Below are 23,310 nucleotides of genomic sequence, written 5' to 3'. Positions count from 1 at the left end.
ATGATTTAAATACAGAATCATCTGGACTTGGTGATGAAGTGAATGCGAAGTGTGAGAGAGCAGAAGTCAAGGTTTTTGCTAGTGTCAGGGAAGACTAGAGGAAGAACAGGTTTAGGGAGACTCAAGAGTTCCCACTCTGGAATGGTGAGTTTGGGTGCCCATGTCACCTTCAAGTGGAATGTGTAAGAAGCAGTTGCACAAATGAACCTAAAACTTAGGAACAAGGTCTGGACTAGAAATAGAAAGTTGTGAACTACCAGCAAATGTAATTAAAATCAAGGATTGGCTGATGCTACTCTGAAAGAGAAGGAGATAGTCTAGGATTAAGCCCTAAAAAACTTTCATTTGGCAAACATTTGTTGAATCCCTTTCTATAAAGCCTGTGTAGGATCTAAGGATACAGAGAGAAAGAAATAAGGTGCAATCCCAGCCCTCAAGGAGCTCAGCCTAGTGGAGGAGTGGGAGTTGATCTAAGTTTTGGGGTCTGGACACTCTAAGAAAGAATAAAATAAAACCATTGCTATACAATTAATTACAAGGTCTAGGCAAGGGTTTGTGTACGGGAGAGATGGGTCCAGAAGCTTAAGCTTAATCAGCTCCCTGGTAAATCCTCTTTAGTATCAGAAATATTAGGGGAACCACTTTGTAAAGTATATGATTGTCTAACCACTATGCTATACATCTAATCCAAAATAATATTGAATGTAAACTGTAATTGAAAAAATTTGAAAAATAAAGGTATGTTAAGAAGGTTGACATTTATGTATAAAAAAAGAAATGGGGTTAGTAGGCATAATAAAAGAATGGAATCTTACCATTTGCAACAGCATGGATGAACCTAGAGGGTATTTATGCTAAGTGAAATAAGCCAGTCAGAGAAAGACAAATATGATATGATTTCTCTTATATGTAGATTCTAATAAACAAATGAAATACAAACAGACTTATAGATAGAGAACAAGCTGACAGCTGTCAGAGGGAGTTTAGGGGCGGGGTAAAATAGATGAAGGGATTAAGCAAGCAAGCAAACAAACAAAAAACCTCATAGACACAGACATTAGTTTGGTGATTACCAGAGGGAAAGGGGGTGGGGAGGTAGAAGAGGGTAAAGGGGGGATAGGTGGTGATGGAAGGAGACTAGACTTGGGGTGGTGAACGTACACTACAATATACAGATGCTGTATTATAGAATTTTATACTCCCTCTGACAGCTGTCAGCTTGTTCTCTATGAGTCTGTTTGTATTTCATTTGTTTATTAGAATCTACATATAAGAGAAATCATATCATATTTGTCTTTGACTGGCTTATTTCACTTAGCATAAATACCCTCTAGGTTCATCCATGCTGTTGCAAATGGTAAGATTCCATTCTTTTATTATGCCTACTAGCCCCATTTCTTTTTTTATACATAAAAAAATCCTTTTATACATAAAAAAATTATAGAGGAGAAACCAAAATGGCAGCATAGGTAAACACTTGAGATTGCTGCCTTGCACAACCACTTCAAAAATACAACTAATAGATGGAACGGACATCATTCAGAACCACAGGAAGGCTGGCTGAGTGGAAATTCTATAACTAGAAGGAAAGAGAAAAGCATACCGAGACTCAGAGGAGGTGTGGTGCGGAAATAAAGTACAGAGGTATGGAGGCGCACATGGAGAGGGCTGGCGGTTGAGGACACGGTTGTCTTTTTCAATCGGGAGGGAGTCTCAAGCTCTGAGCTCCAGTTTCGGGCGAGTCTCTGGGGACCCAGACTCATACGGGAGAAACGGGACTGTCTGGCATCGTTCGGAACTCGAGGGCAGCTTTCCCTTGGAGGTGCTTGCAGCGATTGCTGGGACACTGAGAAGCGGGGCCTCTGAGGGCAGCCATAGCTGCTTGCTCCGCCCTGTTGATCCCCTGGGACCCCGCCCCGCCCAAGCCACCCAAACCATGCACGAAGGCTTTTGCATATGAAAGGCCAGGCCCTTTGCAATCTGAAAATTACCGAACAAACTGCAGCTGGCCCAAGGCCCCACGGCAACTTGCATTGCTTCACAGCTGGCTCCTGCTGGGTAGCCTCAGTCAGAGGCTAGATTAGCACCTCCCTAGAGATCCAGTAGCCAGTGTGCCTGGTGGTCAGAGTGGGACCATCCAGGTTGTAGCTCCTCGGATCCATAAAGGACACCCTCAGGGGGCAGACTCAGTGAGCACCAAAGCCCCACTGAAGCAAGTCTTGCCCCGGAGGGGTGTCTCCAGCACAGAAGTTCTCCCACTGCAGACACAGCTGATTCTCACAGCCAATTGGCCTGGAGGTCAATTCCTCCCAGTGATACCTACAACAATCAAGGCTTAACTACAACAAGACTGTGCACAAAGCCCACAAGGGGGTGCATCAAGAGTGCCCACCTCAGGTTATCGGGGAGGCTGAGCCACTGGGCCCTATAGGACACCTAGCACACAAAGCCACTCTATCAACACAGGGAAGCATAATAAATGCGGAGACAAAGAAACAGGACACAAATGACAGAAATGGAGGAAAGCAAACTACTGGATATAGAGTTCAAAACCACACTTTTAAGGTTTTTCAAGAACTTTCTAGAAACCGCCGATAAATTTAGTAAGACACTCAAAAAGTCTGGTGAGACTGCTGATAAATGTAGTGAGACCCTCAAGAAATCTAGTGAGACCCTCAAGGTTATGAAAAAGGACCAACTAGAAATTAAGCATACACTGACTGAAATAAAGGCTATTATGCAGAGTTCCAACAGCAGACTAGAGGATCACAAGAATCAAGTCAACGATTTGAAATACGAAGAAGCAAAAAACACCCAACCGGAAAAGCAAAATGAAAAAAGAATCCAAAAATACGAAGATAGTGTAAGGAGCCTCTGGGACAGCTTCAAGTGTACCAACATCCGAACTATAGGGTTGCCAGAAGAAGAGAGAGAGCAAGATATTGAAAACATATTTGAAGAAATAATGACAGAAAACTTTCCCTACCTGGTGAAAGAAATAGACTTACAGGTCCAGGAAGCGCAGAGAACCCCAAACAAAAGGAATCCAAAGAGGACCACACCAAGACACATCATAATTAAAATGCCAAGAACAGAAGACAAAGAGAGAATCTTAAAAGCAGCAAGAGAAAGACAGTCATTTACCTACAAGGGAGTACCCATACGACTGTCAGCTGATTTCTCAACAGAAACTTTGCAGGCCAGAAGGGAGTGGCAAGAAATATTCAAAGTGATGAATAGCAAGAACCTACAACCAAGATTACTCTACACACTGGGTTTCAGCAGAGCTATCATTCAGAATTGAAGGTCAGATAAAGAGCTTCACAGATAAGGAAAAGCTAAAGGAGTTCACCACCACCAAACCAGTATTATATGAAATGCTCAAAGGTATCCTTTAAGAAGAGGAAGAAGAAGAAAAAGGTAAAGATACAAATTATGAACAACAAATATGTATCTATCAACAAGTGAATCTAAAAATCAAGTGAATAAATAATCTGATGAACAGAATGAACTGGTGATTATAATAGAATCAGGGGCATAGAAAGGGAGTGGACTGACTTCTTGAGGGGGAAGGGGTGTGGGGGATGTGGGAAGAGACTGGACAAAAATCGTGCACCTATGGATGAGGACAGTGGGTGGGGAGTGAGGGCGGGGGTGGGGTGGGAACCGGGTGGAGGGGAGCTATGGGGGGAAAAAAGAGGGACAAATGTAATAATCTGAACAATAAAGATTTAATTTAAAAAAAGAATTTTATACTTGAAACCTATATTATTTTATTAACCAACTTGAGGCCTGGTGCATGAAATTCATGCACTGGGGGGGGGGTGTCCCTCAGTCCAGCCTTGCCCTCTCCAATCTGGGGCCCCTTGGGCGATGTCTGGCAGTTGGACATCCCTCTCACAATCCAGGACTGCTGGCTTCCAACTGCTTGCCTACCTGCCTGCTTGCCCCTAACTGCTTCTGTCTGCCAGCCTGATCGCCCCCTAACCACTCCCCTGCCAGTCTGATCGCCCCCAACTGCTCCCCTGCTGGCCCAGTCGCCCCTAACTGCCCTCCCCTGCCAGCCCGGTTGCCCCCCACTGCCCTCCCCTACCGGCCATCTTTTGACCACATGGGGGCAGCTGTCTTTGTGTGAGGGTGTGACAGTCAATTTGCATATTACCTCTTTATTATATAGGATGTAACCCAAATAATTTCAATAAAACATTTAAAAAATGAAATGGGACTAGTCATAATTACTGCAAGTATAAAATACACACTGGGTTTCAAGGGCTTAGTATAAAAAATGTAAAATATCTCATTAATATTTTATTTATTTATTTATTTATTTTTTTGTTAATATATATTTTATTGATTTTTTACAGAGAAGAAGGGAGAGGGATAGAGAGTTAGAAATATCGATGAGAGAGGTCGATCAGCTGCCTCCTGCACGCCCCCCACTGGGGATGTGCCCGCAACCAAGGTACATGCCCCTGACCGGAATCAAACCCGGGACCCTTGAGTCCGCAGGCCAATGCTCTATCCACTGAGCCAAACCGGTTCAGCTCATTAATATTTTAGATATTAATCACATTGAATTATATTTTTGATATGATAGGTTAAAGTATATTATTATAATTAATTTTACTTGTGCTTTTACTTTAAAAAATTAAAATTATATATGTGGCTTGCATTCTATTTCTATTGGACAGATCTGGGCTGGAGGTAAGCAGGAGGCTGGTGTGTGCTCAGCTCAGGAGCCTGTGCTCCCTTTTAAGGGCAGTGGCCCCAGGGTGCAGTGGAGGGACGTGATGTGCTTTGCCCTGAAAATCCTGGCTAAGGGGTGGAGAATGAACCAGAAGGGGAACAGATCAGAAGTCAGGAGCTGTTGCAGAACTGTAGGCGGGAGAATGGAAAGATGAGGCCAGATTTGAGGACTTGCATGAACTAGGCCTGACAACTAGTTGGATGTGGTCTGTGAGGGAGAGGGAGGAATTTGGGTAGACTTGTGGGTGTCCAGCCTAGACAAATGAGTGGATCGGGGTGCAAGCCTGTACTCAATGAAGGGATAAAGTGAAGTGTCCCCAACTAGAGTGTAACCTGGGTGAAGGACTCAGACCAGGGGTTCAGTAAATATTTGTGGAAGAATTTTTTTAAAAAATCAGACTAAAATGTGTGGTTCAGGAAATGTGTCAGGGATGGTGTCTAGAAGGGGAGAGGTAAATGATTAGCTAACAGCTACATTAGAGGGAGATAGAAACTGAAAATCAAGAGGACGAGCCCCCCGAGGGGCTACCAGGTGTCTATGAGCAGTTGCAAGGGATCCCATTGCTCATTCTCAGCAAGATGCATCCCTGGGGTCTTGGCTGGCATGGAACATTTTCTTCAGTTTCCTTAGCTCCATTGCTAATTTTCATGAGGAGAAGGAAAGGGTGGGGTAATAATGATGCTGAAGAAAGAGGAGGGAGAATGGTGTGGCGTGAGAGGCGGATGTGGGAATGTGTTGATAATAAGGCATGTACTGAGAACACCTGCTTGCCGGTACTATACCCATAAATGGGCCCACCAGCATTACCCAAATGTAGACAAACATTCACATCCATTTACTTGAATAATTTGAAACCGAACCACTAGGGAATATAGATTTGACCTCATTTTCTTATGCTTGGGGAAAGAAATGTAATTTAGTAAAAAAACTAAACAACCAAAAACCTGGAATGGAGATGAGGAGATTGGGATTGTCACTATCTTTGTGAGTACAGGCAAGTCACAGAATGTCCCTGTATCTTTTTTCTCATCTATCAAAATAGCAGTAATAACACTAGTCTTGTTTATTTCACAGTTAGTAGTATTGAATGAGGAACTGACCGTGAAAGGCTTTAGAAAGTTAGAAGTGTGTACTGAGGTTAGAAGATATATATACAGTGAACCCATAGAAAAGTGTTTCGTCTTGAATCAATCTGAATTGCAGAGAAATCAGTAGGCGTGGGCATCATGAGACAAAAATGGGTGTCTCCTGCTCCTCTGTGGACAGAACCAGGATCCCAAAGGGTAGCCTGGTCCCTCATCATTCTTTGCCTCCAAGAACTCATTGAATGAAGATTGGTTATGATAAGTAGGGAGATGGCTGGGCCAGGGGGGGTCAGTGCGGTAGACTCCAGTATCCCAGTAATCTTACAGGTATGTCGTGAAAGAGTCAGGGGATTTGTCCAGAAAATCCACAGTGCTCCCCTTCATATTCAGATTGGTTATTTCTATTCTGTTACATTCATTTGTGAGACAAACATGATAACCACTACACTATGGAAACATGACTCATTAATTCATTTGTTCATTCATTCATTCATTCAGCCTGTATCCAAGCTTCCAACCCCCCCCCCCCCATCCTTCAGAGCTTACCCAAATTCTACCTATTTCAGGAAGCCTTCTTTGTCCATCTTAGCACAGCACATTGATCAAGCCCCCTAATTTCTTGAAACACATTTTGCTTTGTCATGTGCTTGTGCTATCATGTGTCTTGATTCCTTTCTGGGCATAGATTCCATGTCCTAAACATCTTTGTATTCCTACAGTGCTAGCACAGCACCATGTAAACAAGCAGGTGCTCAGGAAATAAGAACTGAATGAATGAACATGTTGGGTAGATGGATGAGGGGGTAGCCCTGGATTCGGCAGTATTTTCCATATTGTCTGAGCTGGACAGAGAAGGGAGTGTAGTAAGTCCAGTTCTAGTTCTGGCCATGGAGGTAGGTGGGGTGGAAGAGGCAACTGGAAGGCAACTGGGGCAGCCATTGGTGACCCTGCTGCCTGAAGATGGCACTAGAGGCCAGTTGGGAGTAGCTACTCATCACCTGCAGTGAGCACCTACTGTGGACAAGACACAGTTCAGGGGAACAGAGATAGCTGTATTATAAGTTCATTGAATGGCCAAAAAGTATATGTGAACGTTTAAACAGTGATTTTTAAAAAAAGTTAAAATGACAGTAAATGCAAAATGGCAAGCTAGTGGTCCAGATAGTACATACTGTGGGCTTATGAGCCTTCAGCTTGATTTTCTAGGGCTGTTTCCCACGGGCTGCCCTGCAGCTTCACCAGGACACTAGCACTTATTTGTCTACAGAGCCAGATTTTGGTATCACAGAATGTGCTCACTGTTGTTGTAAAGCTTTTGAGGAGAGATGTAGCAGAGTGAGCTGAAGTGAGGGTGAGCTGGATGGGGCCTTTTGGGAAAGTTTCATATCTGAAAATTTGGCATACAGAGGGACGGAGAAGGCATGAACAAGGGAATGGAATAGGAGTTGGAATAGATTAGGTATATTTAGAAGACAGTTCATTCATTAATTTATCAAATATTTATTAAACCCTTGCAGAGTTTTTGTGCTGGACACACATGGTTAATGAAATAGGCAGCCTGTCTTCAAGATGCTAGTGGGCACTCGATTTATTTGCATGTTTGCTAACATACATAAAACACAAATAACACATACATATAACACAAAGTGGGGAAAGTGCTATGAAGGAAAAGAATAGAAGTCTGTAAAAGAGAATTAGATGGGCGCCCCATAATGAAGGTTTCAAGTGGGTAAGAAGGATGGTACATTTGAGGGACCAGAAGATGGGTGGTGAGTGGACACATCTGGCTGGGAATGGCGTATGCAGGCTGAAGCCAGGCTGTGGAAAGCCAGGTTGTCTCTGCTGAGTTTCTGTGTTCCAACCTGAGGGCTTCCTGGAGAGAGAGGGAAAGAGGGAGAAAGAGCGACGGTCTCCAAACACCTTGTGACTCCTGTCCCTGTTTGCAGCCAGGTGTTGGGGCAGTGGCGATGGATGAGCTACAGGAGAACAAGAAGCTGAAGGTGGGTGCCATGTAGAGCCTGCGCAGTGAGGACACTGCAGGGTCTCAAAGGACAGCCACAGACTCTGTGTCCCTGATGCCGAGGATCTTGGGCTGGGCTCAGGCCGGGAAGCTCCTGGGAGTGCTCCAGGCGGAGCCTGGGAAGGGGCGAGGGACTCTTGGCCCCACGTGGCCTGGGAGGAGGTGCTGGTTTGGGAGCTGGACTGTCACCGCTCTGCCACTAGCTCGCTGTGGGAGCCTGGGCCTCAGATTCTGTATCTGTAAATGACTGGACCAGATGAACTCAAGTCTAACTTTACAGCCCCCAGCATGCCATGATTGATCAAAAGCCAATTACCTGTGGCTTTGGAATGCCCAGAACTAAGAGAACCATCAGAGGGCACTGGGGCAGAAGAGTCAGAGGCTTGTGAAAAAATGTCTTAGCTGCCTTTGGCCTATGGGATATTTGGGAAGAGGTATGGGGACCTTAGAGAGAGGCCGGGCCTACTAGATAAAAGGAAACCTCCCCGTCCAAAGAAAATCCCTCGACCAGTGGTAAAGTACTGTGTCACCACAGCCACTAGATGGCAGAAGAGTTCCGAGCCAGAGGGATGGGGAAGGTGAAAGTGGGGGGTAGGTTATGCAGGTGTGGGGCGTGGGGTGGGGTGGGTCAGAGGGACCGAGCAAGTGTTGGTCTGTCTTTGGATGCTCCCTTGTAAATCTGTGTGTGTCACGTCTTGTCTGCAGCTGTAGATGTGAGGATGTGTGTGCCTGTGAAGGCTCTTGAGCACATGGATAGGAAAAAAATCTGAATTGGGAATTAGAAGGCCTGGGTGCTAGTCTTGACTCTTTAATTTACACCCCACATGAACATGTTGAGTTTTCATTTCCTTTTCTGCAGAAGGGATCCCAGTTTCCTTGTCTGTGGGAGTGGGGCAGCGATAAAGCAGCATGATGCGGTTCGTGGACTGCGAAGGGCTGCGCCCATGTGCAGGGTCTGCTGTGTGGTGTGTGGGTGAGCGTGTGCTTCTATGGGGTGGACTTGGGGAGATGGAAAAACCCTTGGCCATGTGGTGTCCTCAGTACCCATTGTCTGCTGCTCCCTTTTGAGACCGTAGGGAATTACTCAGTATGCAGAATTAGTCAGTCATGGAAGAGTTGAGGGGAGGCTGAGAAGAAAGCAGTGTAACTCCTGGTTAATGTGAAGGACAAGGTGAGGCCAGGGAAACGCTCCTGTGCTTTCCCTCTGATCTCTCTGGGAGGGAGGCAGTGGTCAGTGAGGCCCTTGGGAGCTTCCCACCTGGCTTGGGCAGGGCCCACTGAGGCCTGTGCTGCTCTCTCCTGCTCAGCTCCCGTCCATGCTGACCCGAGGGAGCAGCTCAGCCTCTCTGCACAACAGCACCATCCGCAGCACCATGTACCGGCTCATGCTCCACAGCCTGGACCCTCTGGGGGAAGGTAAGCAAGGCCTCCCCAGACCTGCGTGGTCTCCCTGTCCACACCTTCCCTCCTGCAGCTGGACAACAACTGGGACCTGCAAAACGGAGGCAGTGGGTGGGTTGAGGGCAGGAGTGGGAAGAGAGAGTTAGCAGGGGAGAGTGGGTGGCAGTCAGCCTGGGAGACAGGGCAGAGACGAAGACACGGAACTCACTGGGAGAGGAGAGGAGAGGGCCTCAAGGAGCCAAGGCCTTTGGGCATCCACATTCCTGTTTCCCTGCCTCCCTGTCCTCTCTTGTAACATGAGGAGGTTCAGCTGCAGATAATGAGGCCATGATGCTGTGTGCCCCGCACGGGTTATGTGGGGGCTGCCCTCAGTACCTTCTCTGTGCGGCCCGCCACAGTCTCCTCCAGGCAGCTTTGCTCAGGCTGACTGGCCAGGGTCGCTTCCGGGGGAAGCTCCTGTAGGTGCTAGAAACTGGTGTCCTGGGAAGACTGCCAACCCTCCCCTCAGCCAGGAATCCCAACGGACATCCCGGGAGCTGCCAGGACCACTTCTGGGGGTGGTGAGGGTCCAAAGTGCAGTGGGAGCTGATGTCCAACTTCACAGATGATTTGGCAGCTGAGATTCTCACCATCCTTCTTACCAGTTCCCGCCTTCTGGCCTCCCTCTCCAAAGAGCTGCCCCTAACACGATTCTCAGGCCCCCACAGGCACCCCTCCAGGCAGGAGGCCCATCAAGGGAAGGTTGGCTTTTGGGCAGAAGCCACGGGGTCGTGGTTGCAGCTGGGCAGAGGGCTGAGGACTGAACTGTATATGACACTAGAGACTGACCCTTGAGCCCCAGGGAGCACCCTGACTGAGATTCCTGGTTCAGGGACACACTTTTAGGGCTCAGAATTCCCTCAGGCCCTTAAGTATCTTCTTCAGACACAATATTGGGACTTTGGGTATTTGAAACAACTATGTTGTACTGTGAAAGCAGACTCAAAGACAAGGTGATCAACCAACCCTTCCTGAGCAAATCCTCCAGGTGAGCCCTGGCGGACAGAGTACGACCTCCTGCAGCGCCAGCTCCAGCAGTCCCGCTGGGGTTCTGAGAGCGAGGCTGCAGCCCCTGGCCCCGGTGTGCTATCCGTGCGGCTGTGTCGTGAAGGAAGCTGTGTCTCTGGGCCATGCTGGGCCGCTCCTCTGGGAGTTGCTGACTCTGGCAAAGTCTTAAAGATGAAGACTCCTCCTCAATGGGACCACAGGGCCCCCTGCCTGGGCCGCTTCCACTGCCAACAGCCGCCAGCCGGCCTTGCTTGTCCTGACAGGATTATGTGATGTCCAAGCCAGGCCGAGGTCAGAGGAGACGGATACTAAGGAGATGATCCTCCGTGCTGAGCTGAGAGGCATGTGAGGAAACCAGCTCTGGGGGAGCCAGCGACCATCAACCCAGGCAAGACAGTCCTGCGTGGCCCACGGTGTGCCTGCGTGGCATGGAGTGGCCCTCGCTGTGAATGATTGCTGGCATGCTCTGGGGTACAGTCCTGCCCAGGGAAGCCAACCCTGATTCTGCACCGTGAGATTCCATCCAGGAGGGGCTGTGACCGCACAGGACTGTGATGAAGGCCTTTGTGCCCAAGACTTTCCAGATACATGTTTGTGTTTCCGTGTGCTGTTTCCAATGGCTGTCCAGATGTTTCCACCCTTGTCAGGTGTTCCAGCTCTTCCACAGAACTGGTCTGAACTCTCACCCTGTGAAGAGGATCCAATGATCCCCATGCCTCTTCTGTGTGTGTGTGTGAGTGAGAGAGAGGCGGGGGGGAGGGGGGGAGGGGGCGGAGCGGGAGGGACGGAGAGAGGGGTCTCATAGTTGGCCTGCTTTTCTTGGGGACATGAGAAGCGAGAGGGTAGGGTGTGTGAGGAGGGATGAAAAGGAAAGAGGGGAACTTGGTTTTATTGCCAGTCCCTCCAGCTAACAGCTGGCAGATATTCTCAGCACCAGGACTGGAACCAGGGGAGCCCCTCTTTGACAACAGCTACGTGTCGCTCAACAGAGGATGCCAGTGCTTGATTCCTGCCGACGGGGCGCTGGACTTGTTTGGATGAAGGAGGCGGTGGAGTGCCCACTTCCTGACATCTCAGTCCTGACAAGGACCTCCTGGGCAGGCCCACCAGGAAACTTCAAGGGACCACACACGCCAGAGCAGTGGAGCCCATTGCCAGAGGGGCTGCAGCTGGAACCTACTGTGTGAATGTAGGAGACAGGCTGAGAGGAGGAAATTTCAGACCTGTTAATGTTTCCAGATTGCACCTGCTCATCCCGTCTGGATCATGGACTAGAGGACCGTCAGGGTCTAACCCAAACCCTTTGGAACATGGTGCCCCATTGCTGCAGGCTCAGTGGGACAGCTGCTCTCAACTCCTGTGTCAGCTCATCATTATCGTCATAGCTAAACCTGATGCAGTGCTTTCTAGGTGCTAGGCCAGGGGTGGGCAAACTTTTTGACTCGAGGGCCACAATGGGTTCTTAAACTGGACCGGAGGGCCGGAACAAAAGCATGGATGGAGTGTTTGTGTGAACTAATATAAATTCAAAGTAAACATCATTACATAAAGGGGTACGGTCTTTTTTTTTTTTTTTAGTTTTATTCATTTCAAACGGGCCGGATCTGGCCCGCGGGCCGTAGTTTGCCCACGGCTGTGCTAGGCACTGTTTTAAGCAAGTCGATGTATCAATTAATTTATTCCTTCAACAAGTCTGTCAGATTTTACAGATGAAGAATCTGAAGGACAGAGAGGTTAAGGAATCACTCAGCTCAGTCCATGGCTAGCAAGTGGAAGAACTGGGATTCAAATTGAGGTTGTCTAGTTTCAGAATCTGAGCTAAGATAATATTTAATTGCAGCAATTACAGTATTTTTATTTATTTTGTCTCGCAGATCCCCACATTGTGTGTATCATGGTGTTGCCTTTTTAGAGAAGTGACACAGGCTTAGAGAGGATACACAGGCTTTCCAAGGTCACCCAGAGTTCACAGGGCAGAGCCAGCGTGGGATGCAGAATAGACTCCAGGGCACCGCTTCGTTCCATCATGTGTATCATTATCCTCACCTTCCCACACTACACGGCTGTGAGGGGGACCTTCATGGCCCCTGCACCTCCGTCTCTGTGCCTCCCACCTGAAATGATACATGGAAAGCACTCTGCAGGTTTCCTGGGTCACAGTCACACTGAGAGAGTTGCCCTCCCCATTTTTCTTGCCTGGAACCAGGGCAGCACCATTCTGAGCACAGTGTTCTGTGGGCCTCCAGGAAAGCACGTGCACGGGATCTGGAAGGGGGCCTGTGTGGGTTCCAGGTGTCTGGGGCAAAGGGGTGTGGCAAAGAGCTTGGGGAGCAGCTACTTCCCCCTTGCCACTGAGAGGGAAGGCTCAGGAATATGGCCACCAGCAGTGCCCCTGCAGTTATAGCAAAGCTTATAGTAGATTTATAGAAAGTAAGCTGTAAAGGCCCTTACACATAATGTAGTCCAAGGATGTGATTATTTCTCCATTCCCTGCCCATTGCAGACACCTCCGATCAATCCTGGCACTCTCCACCAGACCTGGATGAGGATTCTCCTCAGTTCAGCGCTCAGGCAGCCATCACTTGGGCTCACAAAGGAATTAAAACCTATCTGTTGCCCCAACACTAACCATGTTATTTTACCAGAAAGAAAACAGGGGAAGTGACTTGCTCAGGGTCACAGCCAGTTAGTGACAGTGCAGGGAATGTAAGACAGAAGTTGGGAACTGGGCACCATGACAGGCCTAGTAGGACTAGAATCCAGACATCATAACTCCCAGGCCAGCCTCTTCGCATGGACTTGAGCTGCTCTGGTTGCTAGTCCACCAGCCCAACTGAAGGGTGTGGCGGGGATACTTTGGTCCCAGATATGCTTCCTTTTTCATTTGCAGCACACTCCTCCAAGAACAGGGATGAGGAGAGCTTGAATCAGGAGGCCAAAGCAGAGAGCAACCCAGAAGGTGAGAGGATGGTGAGACCAGCAGGTTTTCTCCTGTACCTTCCTTCCTCCTATCTGCCAGGGCTGAGGCAGGGCTCTTGGCCTCTCTGAGCCAGTCAGCTGGAGTGGTGATCTGGTGCTGCCTGCACTTTGCTGTAGTCCAGGGTCCCTCTTCCCCAGGCAGTCCTGTACTGTTCCCTCCATACTCTCCTTATGTGGGGTAGGCAAGGCCAGGCAAGGCCAGGCTGAAGGTTGTTGACTCCCACTTCTGTTTTTGCTGAATCTTGTCCCATATTAGACTATATTGGACTCTAGTTCTTCTTCCTGCCACTTCTACAAAAGGATAGTTCTGCTAGGGATTGGCCCAAGACCAGCAACCCCAGTGAGGAAAGACCACCAGGGTTCTGGTGACACAGAAATCCAGCATCTGTGTGGCTGCTGGGACAGGGAGTGTGAGACAGCTACTGCCCTGTGGGCTCTATACCGCACACCAGGACTCCTGTTGTACTCAGTAACCCTTGGAGGGAGCTAGAGCAGCAGTGGTTGTTCCCATTCTATAGACACCATTCTATAGACAACGGAGGCTCAAGAGGTCAAGTGGCTTTCCCAAAGCCACACGGCCAAGAAACGAAAGAGCCTGTACCTAAACCCAGCTCTCCGGACTTGCCAAGGCTTCCTAGCTGCTGTCTTTGAAATCATTAGGATCCTCTCCATGCAGCTGGTAGGGGGAAGGTCAGACGCTTAGGGCTGGCGCTTTACCCGCTCTCTGTTCCAGTTGCCTCTGCTGGCCAGGATGGAAATGTCTGCGAATACAGAAGGAGCAAGGATTGCCATTTCACAGCTGTCCTCTCATCTGTACATATCTCTGTGGAAAGGACAGTAACAGTTCACATCACATCATTTTACTTTTTCTATCAACAAGAAATCCCCCTTCTGAGATCCGGAAGTGGACAAGTCCAATAGCCCTGTAGCCACTCACATCGGTCTCTATTAGCTGCCCTCAACACCTGGTCCTCTTCTGACCTATCCCATGTTTATCCTTTAAAGAGGAGGAGCCAACCAAGCTCCCTGCGGTCAAGGTCACACCAGCCCCTGCTCCAGACGTCAAGGGAGATCAGGAGGAGGATCCTGGCGGTCAGGTAGGCACAAGCCTCATCCCAGGTAGAGGAGTGTGAGAGACCCAGGGAAGGACTTGACCAAAAAGTCTTCCTTCCTGAAGGTCTGAGGTTCATTCCTCTGGGGTAAGCATTGCGAAGATGAGATACTTCATGGGGCCAGCTAATTCACCATTACACCTGAGTGTGAGTCAGAGAACATATATAAGAATGTGTTGCCAACTGTCACCTGCTGTAAAAACATAAGAAAAAACTGTTAGGGGTCTCCCAGCAACTTAGGGACAGTGAGACCAGTCAGCTCAACATGCCAGGGGCGGGTGCTGGGGAAAGGCCTGGGAGCCTTCCAAGGCATCTTGGCCTTGTCCACTGGGCTCCCTGCGTTCTGATACGCCTGTCTTTACAGCCTCAGCCTCTCCCACCTGCTACAGCCAAACTGGACTTCTTGTCTCCATGCTTTTCTACCTGGGCCCAGGCAGTTTCCTCCCCCTAGAATGCCTTTTCCTCCTTCTTCAGATTCCCTAACCCGCCTCCAGGCAACTGCAAATGCCTCCTTTGCCATAAGGCTTCCCCACCATCCAATCTGAATGCCTATGGTATATTGTTCCTCTCCCAGGGCTTTTATCAATACTGCCTTCCTTGTACTCTGTCTCTTAGCTCCCCTGCTAGGTGGTAAGGTTCCTGAAGGCAGGATCCAATTCTGAGTCATCTCTGTTTCCCCCACAGAGAGAAACTCAGGGCACAATAAGGGTCGAGTGACTGGCAATAAATTAACAATCAGTTTGCAGGTTCCATTGCTTTTTTTTTTTTTTTTAAACTTGACACTCAGAAGCACTCAATTATATCTTATCCTTAAGCCAGCAATTTGGGTTCAGTGTCTAAGACATTTTCATGGTATCATGAGTGTCCCGAGTAGGTCCCGGACAGCCAGCTCAATTAAAAGGGATTAAGAGGAACCCCAGCGCAGGAAGTGAAGGTTGGTGTCACTAGGAGCTGGTCCTAGGCCTGAGAAGGTATCTGTGACCCTGGAGGCTTCTCAGTCCATGTCTGGCTCTCCCTCACATCCCCTCCTCTGTGTGCACGCTTTCCTAGTAGCCTGGCTCCATTTGCTTCCTTATTAGCTCACACAGCCCTAAAATACTACCCCAGTTCTCCAGTCTACAGGGGGGCATCAACCAGTGATTGGCTCCTTGTCACAGAAGAGAGAAAACTCGTTCAAACCAGGTCATGGGGCAGGGATCCAGCCTGTGTCCAATCAGCTGTGGCAGGGAAAGGGGGTGTGCTTTGACTTCAACAAGGAAGAAGGGATATTAGGGGTGGCAGTTTTTAGAGAAGAGGGTACAGGCTGGGCAGACACTCCCATACCTATGGATTTAAAGGACTTGTCGTCTTCTCCAGAAAACCTCTCCCGATGGGGCTGTGAGGGAGGCAGGAATGACTTCAGACTAAAATCTCACTCTTCATTCCAAATTCAAAGCAAAGCCTTACAGAGGCTAATATTTGACTTCATCAGGGGTTCTTAACCCTGGCTGCATAATAGAACAATTTGGGGAAGCTTAAAAAATGCCCAGGCCCCCCAAAATGCCCAGGCCCCATCCTCAGTCAATTAAGCCAGAATATCTGGGTTGGGCATGAATGTTTTTAAAGTCTCCAGGTGACTTTAATATGCAGCGGAGTTTGAGACTCACTGAGCATCCCTTGGGGATGGGCTATGTCATGAAATTTGTTACAGAAAACATACTCCATGAGCACACAGTCAGGCCATTTGTTCGTTTGGATCAGCACATTGTTATAGTTAGTTGAGAGCCTAATCAGGACCCTCAGAGTCAATGGCTTTAGACTGCATGGAGTCAGTCCATGGTTCCCAAACACTGGTCTGCAGATGGACTTGTTGGGAGCACTTGTGAGCATGTTAAAATAGATTCCTGGCTTCCAGTCCCAAATATTCTAATTCAGCTGGTCCAGGTGGGGCAAGGAAATGTGTATTTGTTTCTTTCTTTCTTTCTTTCTTTCTTTCTTTTTTTTTTTAAGATTTTAAAATTGATTTTTAAAGAGAGAAGAAGGGAAAGGAAGAGAGAAACATCAATTTGAAAGCAAAACATTGATCCTCCCCGGGATCAAGCCTGCAACCCAGGCATGTGCCCTGACTGGGAATCTTAACGGGAACCTTTCGGTGCACGGGATAACGCAACCAACTGAGCCACGCCGGCCAGGGCAGAAATGTGTATTTGTTTTTTTTGTGTTTTTAAAAAATATATTTTATTGATTTTTTTTTACAGAGAGGAAGGGAGAGGGATAGAGAGTTAGAAACATCAACGAGAGAGAAACATCGATCAGCTGCCTCCTTCACACCCCCAACTGGGGATGTGCCCGCAACCAAGGTACATGCCCTTGACCGGAATCGAACGTGGGACCCTTCAGTCTGCAGGCCGATGCTCTATCCACTGAGCCAAACCAGTGAGGGCAGAAATGTGTATTTGTAATAAGCTTCCTACACTGTAAGGTTTGGGAACCAAAGATCTCATTTGGCCCTGGCATTTGCAAAACAGGGTGGGTTGGTGGTTAAAAGGCCAAGAGTTGGACTATCCATATTCAAATCCCAACTTTATCACAAACTGTGTGGACCATGGGCAAGTTATTTAACTACTCTGTACCCTAGTTTTTCCATCTATCAGATGGGTTTAATTCTATCTATATCATTAATTAATTGCTCATGAAACATAGTAATTGCTAACTATTATTATTATTATATCACTTAGCATGATGCCTGGCACATATAAGCCATCAATAAGTAGGTATTATCATCAATTTATACTTACGATGTAATATAACAGTTTAGGAGTTTAGTGGACACAGCAATGTTATATAATCACCAAAAGTTATCATGCAGTATTAATGGAAACATGTCTAAGATAAGGAAGCTGATAATCCCATTAAACTCTGTGCAGTGCTCTATGTTCAGGTTTAGAAGCCTCATTAGAATGAGTTCACCAAGCTGGGGATGAGGCTCCAGGCCATTACATGGGGGGATGACAGAAGGACCTGGGTATCTCTAATGCAGGAAAGAGAGCTGTCTGGTGGAAGAGTGATTAGCTTTGTTCTATGCATCTCCAAAGAGTAAACCTAGACACAGAGGGTAGCTCCTTGGTATACATATGAACTTCAAACCAAGCAGAGTTGCCAAAGATGACAGAAGTTCTTCCAGTGAGTTTTCCATCCCTGGAAATGCTCAAATAAAGACTAAACAACCACTGGGTAGGAATGTTGTGAAGGGGAATTTTGCTGAGTAATTGCACTAGTTTTCTCCTCATACATGAGTTTTTAGCTATATTCTGAGAGAACAACAATAAAAATAATAGGAAGAAACTGGGAAAGAAAACAAGCAGAGAAGTTATGTTAATCGGTTGGCTTTGGATTGCAGGAAGGAGATGTGGCTGGAGCTGAGAGCACAGGTGCAATGACAGGCAAAGAGGTTGAAGCTCCTGGTGAAGGTGAAAATGGAGGTGAAACTCAGCTAGAAGGTGAAGGTGAAACTGAAGCAGAAGGGAAAGGAGACAATGAAGGTGAAAGTGAAATCCAAGCAGAAAGAAAAAGAAATGATGAAAGTGAAGGTGAACTCCAAACAGAAGGAGATGCTGGTGAAGTGAAAAGTGACGCCGAAGAGCAGGGATTCAATGCTGGAAATCAAGGTGAAACCAGAAGTGATGAGAAAGGTACAGATGGTGAAGGGGGAGGTGATGGAGGTGATGGTGAACATGAAGAGAACAAGAGTGAAGTCCAAGCAGAAATAAAAGAAAATAATGAAGGTGAAGGTGAACTCCCAGCAGGAGAAGATGGCAAAATGAAAGGTGATGGTGAAACCAAAGAGCAGGACTTCATTGTTGAAAATCAAGGTGAAGCCAAAAGTGTTGAGAAAGGTACAAATGGTGAAGGAGGAGGCGATGGAGGTGACAGTGAAGATGAAGATGAGGATGAGGATGAGGATGAGGATGAGGAAGAAGAGGAGGAAGAGGAAGAAAATGAGGAGCCTCTGTCGCTGGAGTGGCCTGAGACCCGGCAGAAGCAGGCTATTTACCTCTTCCTCCTGCCCATTGTGCTCCCACTGTGGCTGACAGTGCCCGACGTCCGGAGGCTGGTGAGTTTGCCCAGCCGTACCCTAGCCTAGACTGTCTGTCTCCAGAGAGGCTTTCCACCCAAGAGGAGGGAGAGGACAGGGTCTACCGGCTTGGCAGGGCTCAACCACAGAGAGGATTTGGGTTGGAATTCGCAGCCCTGGCGGGGACCATGCACCTAGGGGGACATGGGCCTGTGAGGCCCTAGCATGTGCTTGCTTCCACCTCTGTAAGCAATGTGAACTAGTCCCGCCTTGACTGTTTCAGGATTCTGACTTTAATATAGGAATGAGGCCACCACACCCCACCATATTTCACAGGGTTACTGTGAAAACCCAAGGCGGTAAGTGCCATTTCTTCCCAGCATCCTATTAACAGGGAAAAATCTGACTAGCATACCCCACCCAAAGGCTGTCCATATTCTGTCTCTGGGTCTGGAGAGCGGTAGGGCAGAGAGAAGTTGCAGAAGCCAAATCAAATACCCAGATCGGCTTGGTTCTGGGGCAAGCAAATAGCTCTTCAGTTTGGTGACTACTGAAACCCTACTGACTGTACTTCCTTGTGGGCCACCAACCCCATCCTTTCCCTGCTATGTCAAGGTCCTCACTGGAAACAGATTTCAGCCCACACATTTCTGGATCCTCTCCATCATCCCCCAGCAGATCTCATCACTGATTCGGGGGCTCTCTCAAAAGGGCCAAAGACCTTTAGCCTCTGAAACTCACTTCTTTTTCTTTTCATACTTTCACATAGGAGTCTAGAAAGTTCTTTGTTATCACCTTCCTGGGATCCATCCTGTGGATAGCCATATTCTCATACCTTATGGTGTGGTGGGCTCACCAGGTGAGTAAAAAGCAGGAACTAAATCCTGTGCCAGCAAGCCTAAGGCTTTTTTCCTTCAGGGTGAATTTCCAGTACTTAGGGAACGGTGAGGATCAAGTGCATTTGTAGTTTCTACATTGTTGGTAAAGGCGGCCTTTTTATTCCAGTGAATGTAGTACTTTTCAAGTGTGGCTTTCCTTACATTCACATGCAGCGTGACGTAGAAGGCCCTTCACAATCTGCTCATCACCCTGTTCCCTTTCTCTGTCATGCATCTCCCCCTCGTCCCCACCTGGTGAATTGTATACACTCGTGAGAGCAAGCACAGTTTTGTCCTGTCTCTGGCATTTTAATCCTCTGAGTGCCCATGGCTTTTCTGTTCTACCTGGAATATTGCACTAGCACAGAGCTGTAATCGTTGTTTATAATCTTTTTTCCTTCACTAGGCCGAGAGTAGGGTCAGTGTTGTACTGCTCGTACTTTTCTCTCCAGCTCTTAGTTCCTGGCACATAGCAGGTGTCCATGGTTCTGGAAATAGAAATGTGACATGAACAGATCTTTGGAGGGGCAGTTCTTTTAGAAGTAGAGGTACTGTTGTTTGAATGTCAGTGACAGGTGGTATTAGAGATGGACTTTTAGTCCATCTTAGATAAGAGCAGGGTCATACCCTGAAGCCTTGAGCAGGGGCCCCATCTCCCCAGCTGTCAGTTCCACCATGACCCTGCCTTGCTCAGGCGACGGGAGTGTGCTGAGCTCCACGGGAGGTGTTGGGTTTGCCCAAAGTAGTATGTGGAAGAGCCTCAGATTTTCCACTTGCTGTTGCCGTGGTTTCTTATTGCTGTTACTGTTTATCAGGTTGGTGAAACAATAGGGATTTCTGAAGAGATTATGGGTTTGACGATCCTGGCAGCAGGCACATCAATTCCTGACCTGATCACCAGTGTGATTGTTGCTCGGAAAGGCCTGGGAGACATGGCCGTGTCAAGCTCTGTGGGCAGTAACATATTTGATATCACCGTGGGGTGAGTGGCAAAGTTGCTTTTTAAGGAATATTAAGTAAGACTGGAAAACCTTGTGTTGGCTCTGTTCACTGGTTTTCTGCTTCATTCATTAAACATGGAATAAAAGGGCATTTAAAGTATTAGTTTCTATAAGGCAACAAAGTATTCTCCCTTCATTAATCACAGGCAGATGAGATAATAGAACTAAAATGCTGCCTGAAATGTAACTGACTGGAATTTATAGATGAGTTGAAAAATGAAGTCCATTAAATTCCATTACTAAATACAATCAAATGCTCTGCTCACTGACCTGCAAGGTGGTGGAGGTGGGGTTGGGACAATGACTCAGTCTCACTTCCTGATGTTCTTGTTCCTTTGCTTTTGGGTTCCCGCCAGCTCTAAAAGCATTTTGTATAAACAAGCAAATGCTGCATCCTGCTGCACCCATTCCCTCACCTGGCCTATTTTCATTTCCCTAGTCATGTCCTGGACTTGAGTGGTGGCTCTGATTTCATTACTTTGAATTTGTGTGTATGGGTGGGGCCGGGAAGGGCATAGGAGAGCCCTATCCCTAAGTAATTTAAAGGAATGCTATCCTGGGCTGGGCCTTATCATAAAAATTTAGAGATTAGAGTCACACATCAACAGATCTGGTTAGTCATACAAAAGTCATTTGGTATGAAGAAAAAATAGCCAGACCTAGAAAACTTCAGTTTCAATCCAGGCTCTCCCAGTTAGCTGTGAGCCCAAGGGCATGTAATTGAACTTTCCTGAACCTTGGTATCCTCTTCTGTGAAATGGGGCTAATATTTCCTGCTCTATTTCATAGATTGTGTGTGTGTAAAAATGAGTGCTTTGTAAATTGTAAAATACAGTTTAAGTATATGTGATGATTAGAAACATGAAAAACACTCATTGTTTCTTCATCTCGCAGCCTGCCTGTTCCCTGGTTGCTTTTCTCTCTTATCAATGGACTACAGCCTGTCCCAGTCAGCAGCAATGGCTTGTTCTGTGCCATCGTCCTGCTTTTTCTCATGCTCCTGTTTGTGATCTCTTCAATTGCGTCGTGCAAATGGAGAATGAACAAGATCCTGGGCTTCACAATGTTCCTCCTGTACTTTATATTCCTGATAATCAGTGTGATGTTAGAAGATCGAATCATATCCTGTCCTGTCTCTATCTGAGTCAGGCACTGTTGCTCAAAGTGGACATGGATCAGGAAACCATGGCAGAAGTTACTGTACCTCTTGGTACATTGATGAATGAACATGACCCAGGAGAGTGAACTGAGAGGCTGAGAGCATCTGATGTCAATGTGATACAGGAGTGAAGGTTATCGTTGGGAACACCTGCAGCTCATTGTGATTAAAAATCTCACTTCTGGGGTCGGGGAGTGTATGGAGTTCCAACCCTTACTGCTACAGACACTGTCACATGGACTCCAGTAAAAGGACCCCTGGAGTCAGAGGGTTTTCTACATGAGATACCTGGAGGGTTGGGACAGGCACAGTAAGACAAGCCACCAAGCTCACGTATTCCTGATTACTAAAGGGCTGCTGATCCAAAAGATGCAGATGTGGTCTCTATCTGACCCTCCTGGCTCCTGCCCCAAGCACATGCTGCACTTCACTGTCTCCTCTTTTTCTGTTCCAAACATGAGGTTCTACCAGGTTTGTAATCGTCACTGGTTCAGTTCCTGGTGAGTTTAAGAGCTAAGGCTATAGGAAAAAATGAAATATAACAGGAATTATCATTAGTAAGATGTGTACCAATATTTTATAGCTTAAAAGGATTACATTAGCTCTTACTGCATTTCTGAAAAGTGAAATTAAAATAAGTAACCCAAGAAATTAAAATTTGTAATTTGCCCTTGAATTGGCAGGCCTGGATATGAGAGAAGGAAAACTACTCTAAGGGCTATTTAAAAATATGTACTTATTAGAAAATCCAAGTTAGTGTTGTCTCCAGCAAGTGGTCTCCTTGAGGGATTAGACATATAACACAGTGGTTGGTCCTGGCTCTGCCGCTCCAGCATATTCTCACCCAACAGCACAGCTGCTCCCAGTGAGTGAGAAGGTGGAGTTCAGTCAGTAGAGCCAAGTCTGGTTTATAAAGTAAGAGATCCAGTGGGGCAAGGCCACTTTTGCATGTTAACCCAGATGGGACTATAAAGCAAGAAGATGGATGTCTTATGTGGCTTACAAGTGGGGATTAAGGCAATCACAAAGGAGAAATCCCAAAATGCTTAGCACAATGGCAACACAGTGAGAACAAAAGTATTTCTACTTCCAAGATAGCTAGTGTAAAGGACACTTGTTTTTAAAAAGTGTGTGGTTATTTAAACATTTCATGTGGAATTTGAAGTGCTTGTATATTAAATACCAATGCTTACTGCTTTTACTAGCATCAAGTTAAGGGACACATGAGAAATGAAACAGTTCTGTGTCCCTGGTTTCAGAGCAAAGGGAGCTGAGGGGACTGTAGATGATGATGGTAAATAGAGCTTTCGTTACAACATGAGAGAGGATTCACTGAAGACTAGAAGATAGCAGGACAGATGTGATATGAAAAAAAAAATCAAACATTTTGGTGTTGATGGGCTGTGTTCAAAGAAAGTACTTCAGTCCATAATCCATCTTTAGTTTGGGTTAATTTAACTAATGGCCTCACTACCCCAGGAATCATGTTCTTTAGAAATGGCTTTTATTCAGTTTCAATAAATTGTGAGTCCCATTGGTATTTGACAAACATGGTCAGAATGCTCCAGAGAAGACTGATGAAGAATATGGAGTCATACTCAAATTCCATATTCTGAAGTTATCCTCATTCCCAATGCTGCTGCAGGGCCCAGTCTCCACATGCCATGACCTAAGAACAGGAAGGCGATCCCAATGCCAACTCTGGGCGCCAGCCTGGTTTCTGCAGCCTATTCCAGCTAGCCGCGGGGCATTCCTCCCCACTGATGGCCAGGGACCTGGCGCTCTTCCCCAGAATGACTGAGTGGGGAGTGATGGACAGTGAAATGT

At 47.1% G+C, this 23,310-nt stretch overlaps 1 protein-coding gene across 6 annotated transcripts in view; it reads left to right on the top strand.

Moving 5' to 3' along the window:
- SLC24A1 (solute carrier family 24 member 1) overlaps positions 1 to 21,851 on the top strand; it is a 32,571-nt gene extending 10,720 nt beyond the window's left edge. For 3 of the 6 annotated variants that reach the window (XM_059698144.1, XM_059698181.1, XM_059698190.1), the window contains 8 exons: positions 7,779 to 7,832; positions 9,160 to 9,268; positions 13,191 to 13,259; positions 14,285 to 14,376; positions 17,771 to 18,484; positions 19,215 to 19,304; positions 20,139 to 20,305; positions 21,219 to 21,851. In XM_059698144.1, coding sequence (XP_059554127.1) covers positions 7,779 to 7,832; positions 9,160 to 9,268; positions 13,191 to 13,259; positions 14,285 to 14,376; positions 17,771 to 18,484; positions 19,215 to 19,304; positions 20,139 to 20,305; positions 21,219 to 21,468 — 1,545 coding nt within the window. In that variant the 3' untranslated portion in view covers positions 21,469 to 21,851. The remainder of the gene's footprint in view (positions 1 to 7,778; positions 7,833 to 9,159; positions 9,269 to 13,190; positions 13,260 to 14,284; positions 14,377 to 17,770; positions 18,485 to 19,214; positions 19,305 to 20,138; positions 20,306 to 21,218) is intronic. The other 3 variants (XM_059698153.1, XM_059698162.1, XM_059698171.1) reach the window with 3 other exon arrangements.
- Positions 21,852 to 23,310: the final 1,459 nt, after the last annotated feature.

This window comes from Myotis daubentonii, chromosome 1 (genome assembly GCF_963259705.1).
Source record: "Myotis daubentonii chromosome 1, mMyoDau2.1, whole genome shotgun sequence".
NCBI classification, from domain to species: Eukaryota; Metazoa; Chordata; class Mammalia; order Chiroptera; family Vespertilionidae; genus Myotis; species Myotis daubentonii.
This window is presented reverse-complemented; position numbering and strand designations above follow the sequence as displayed.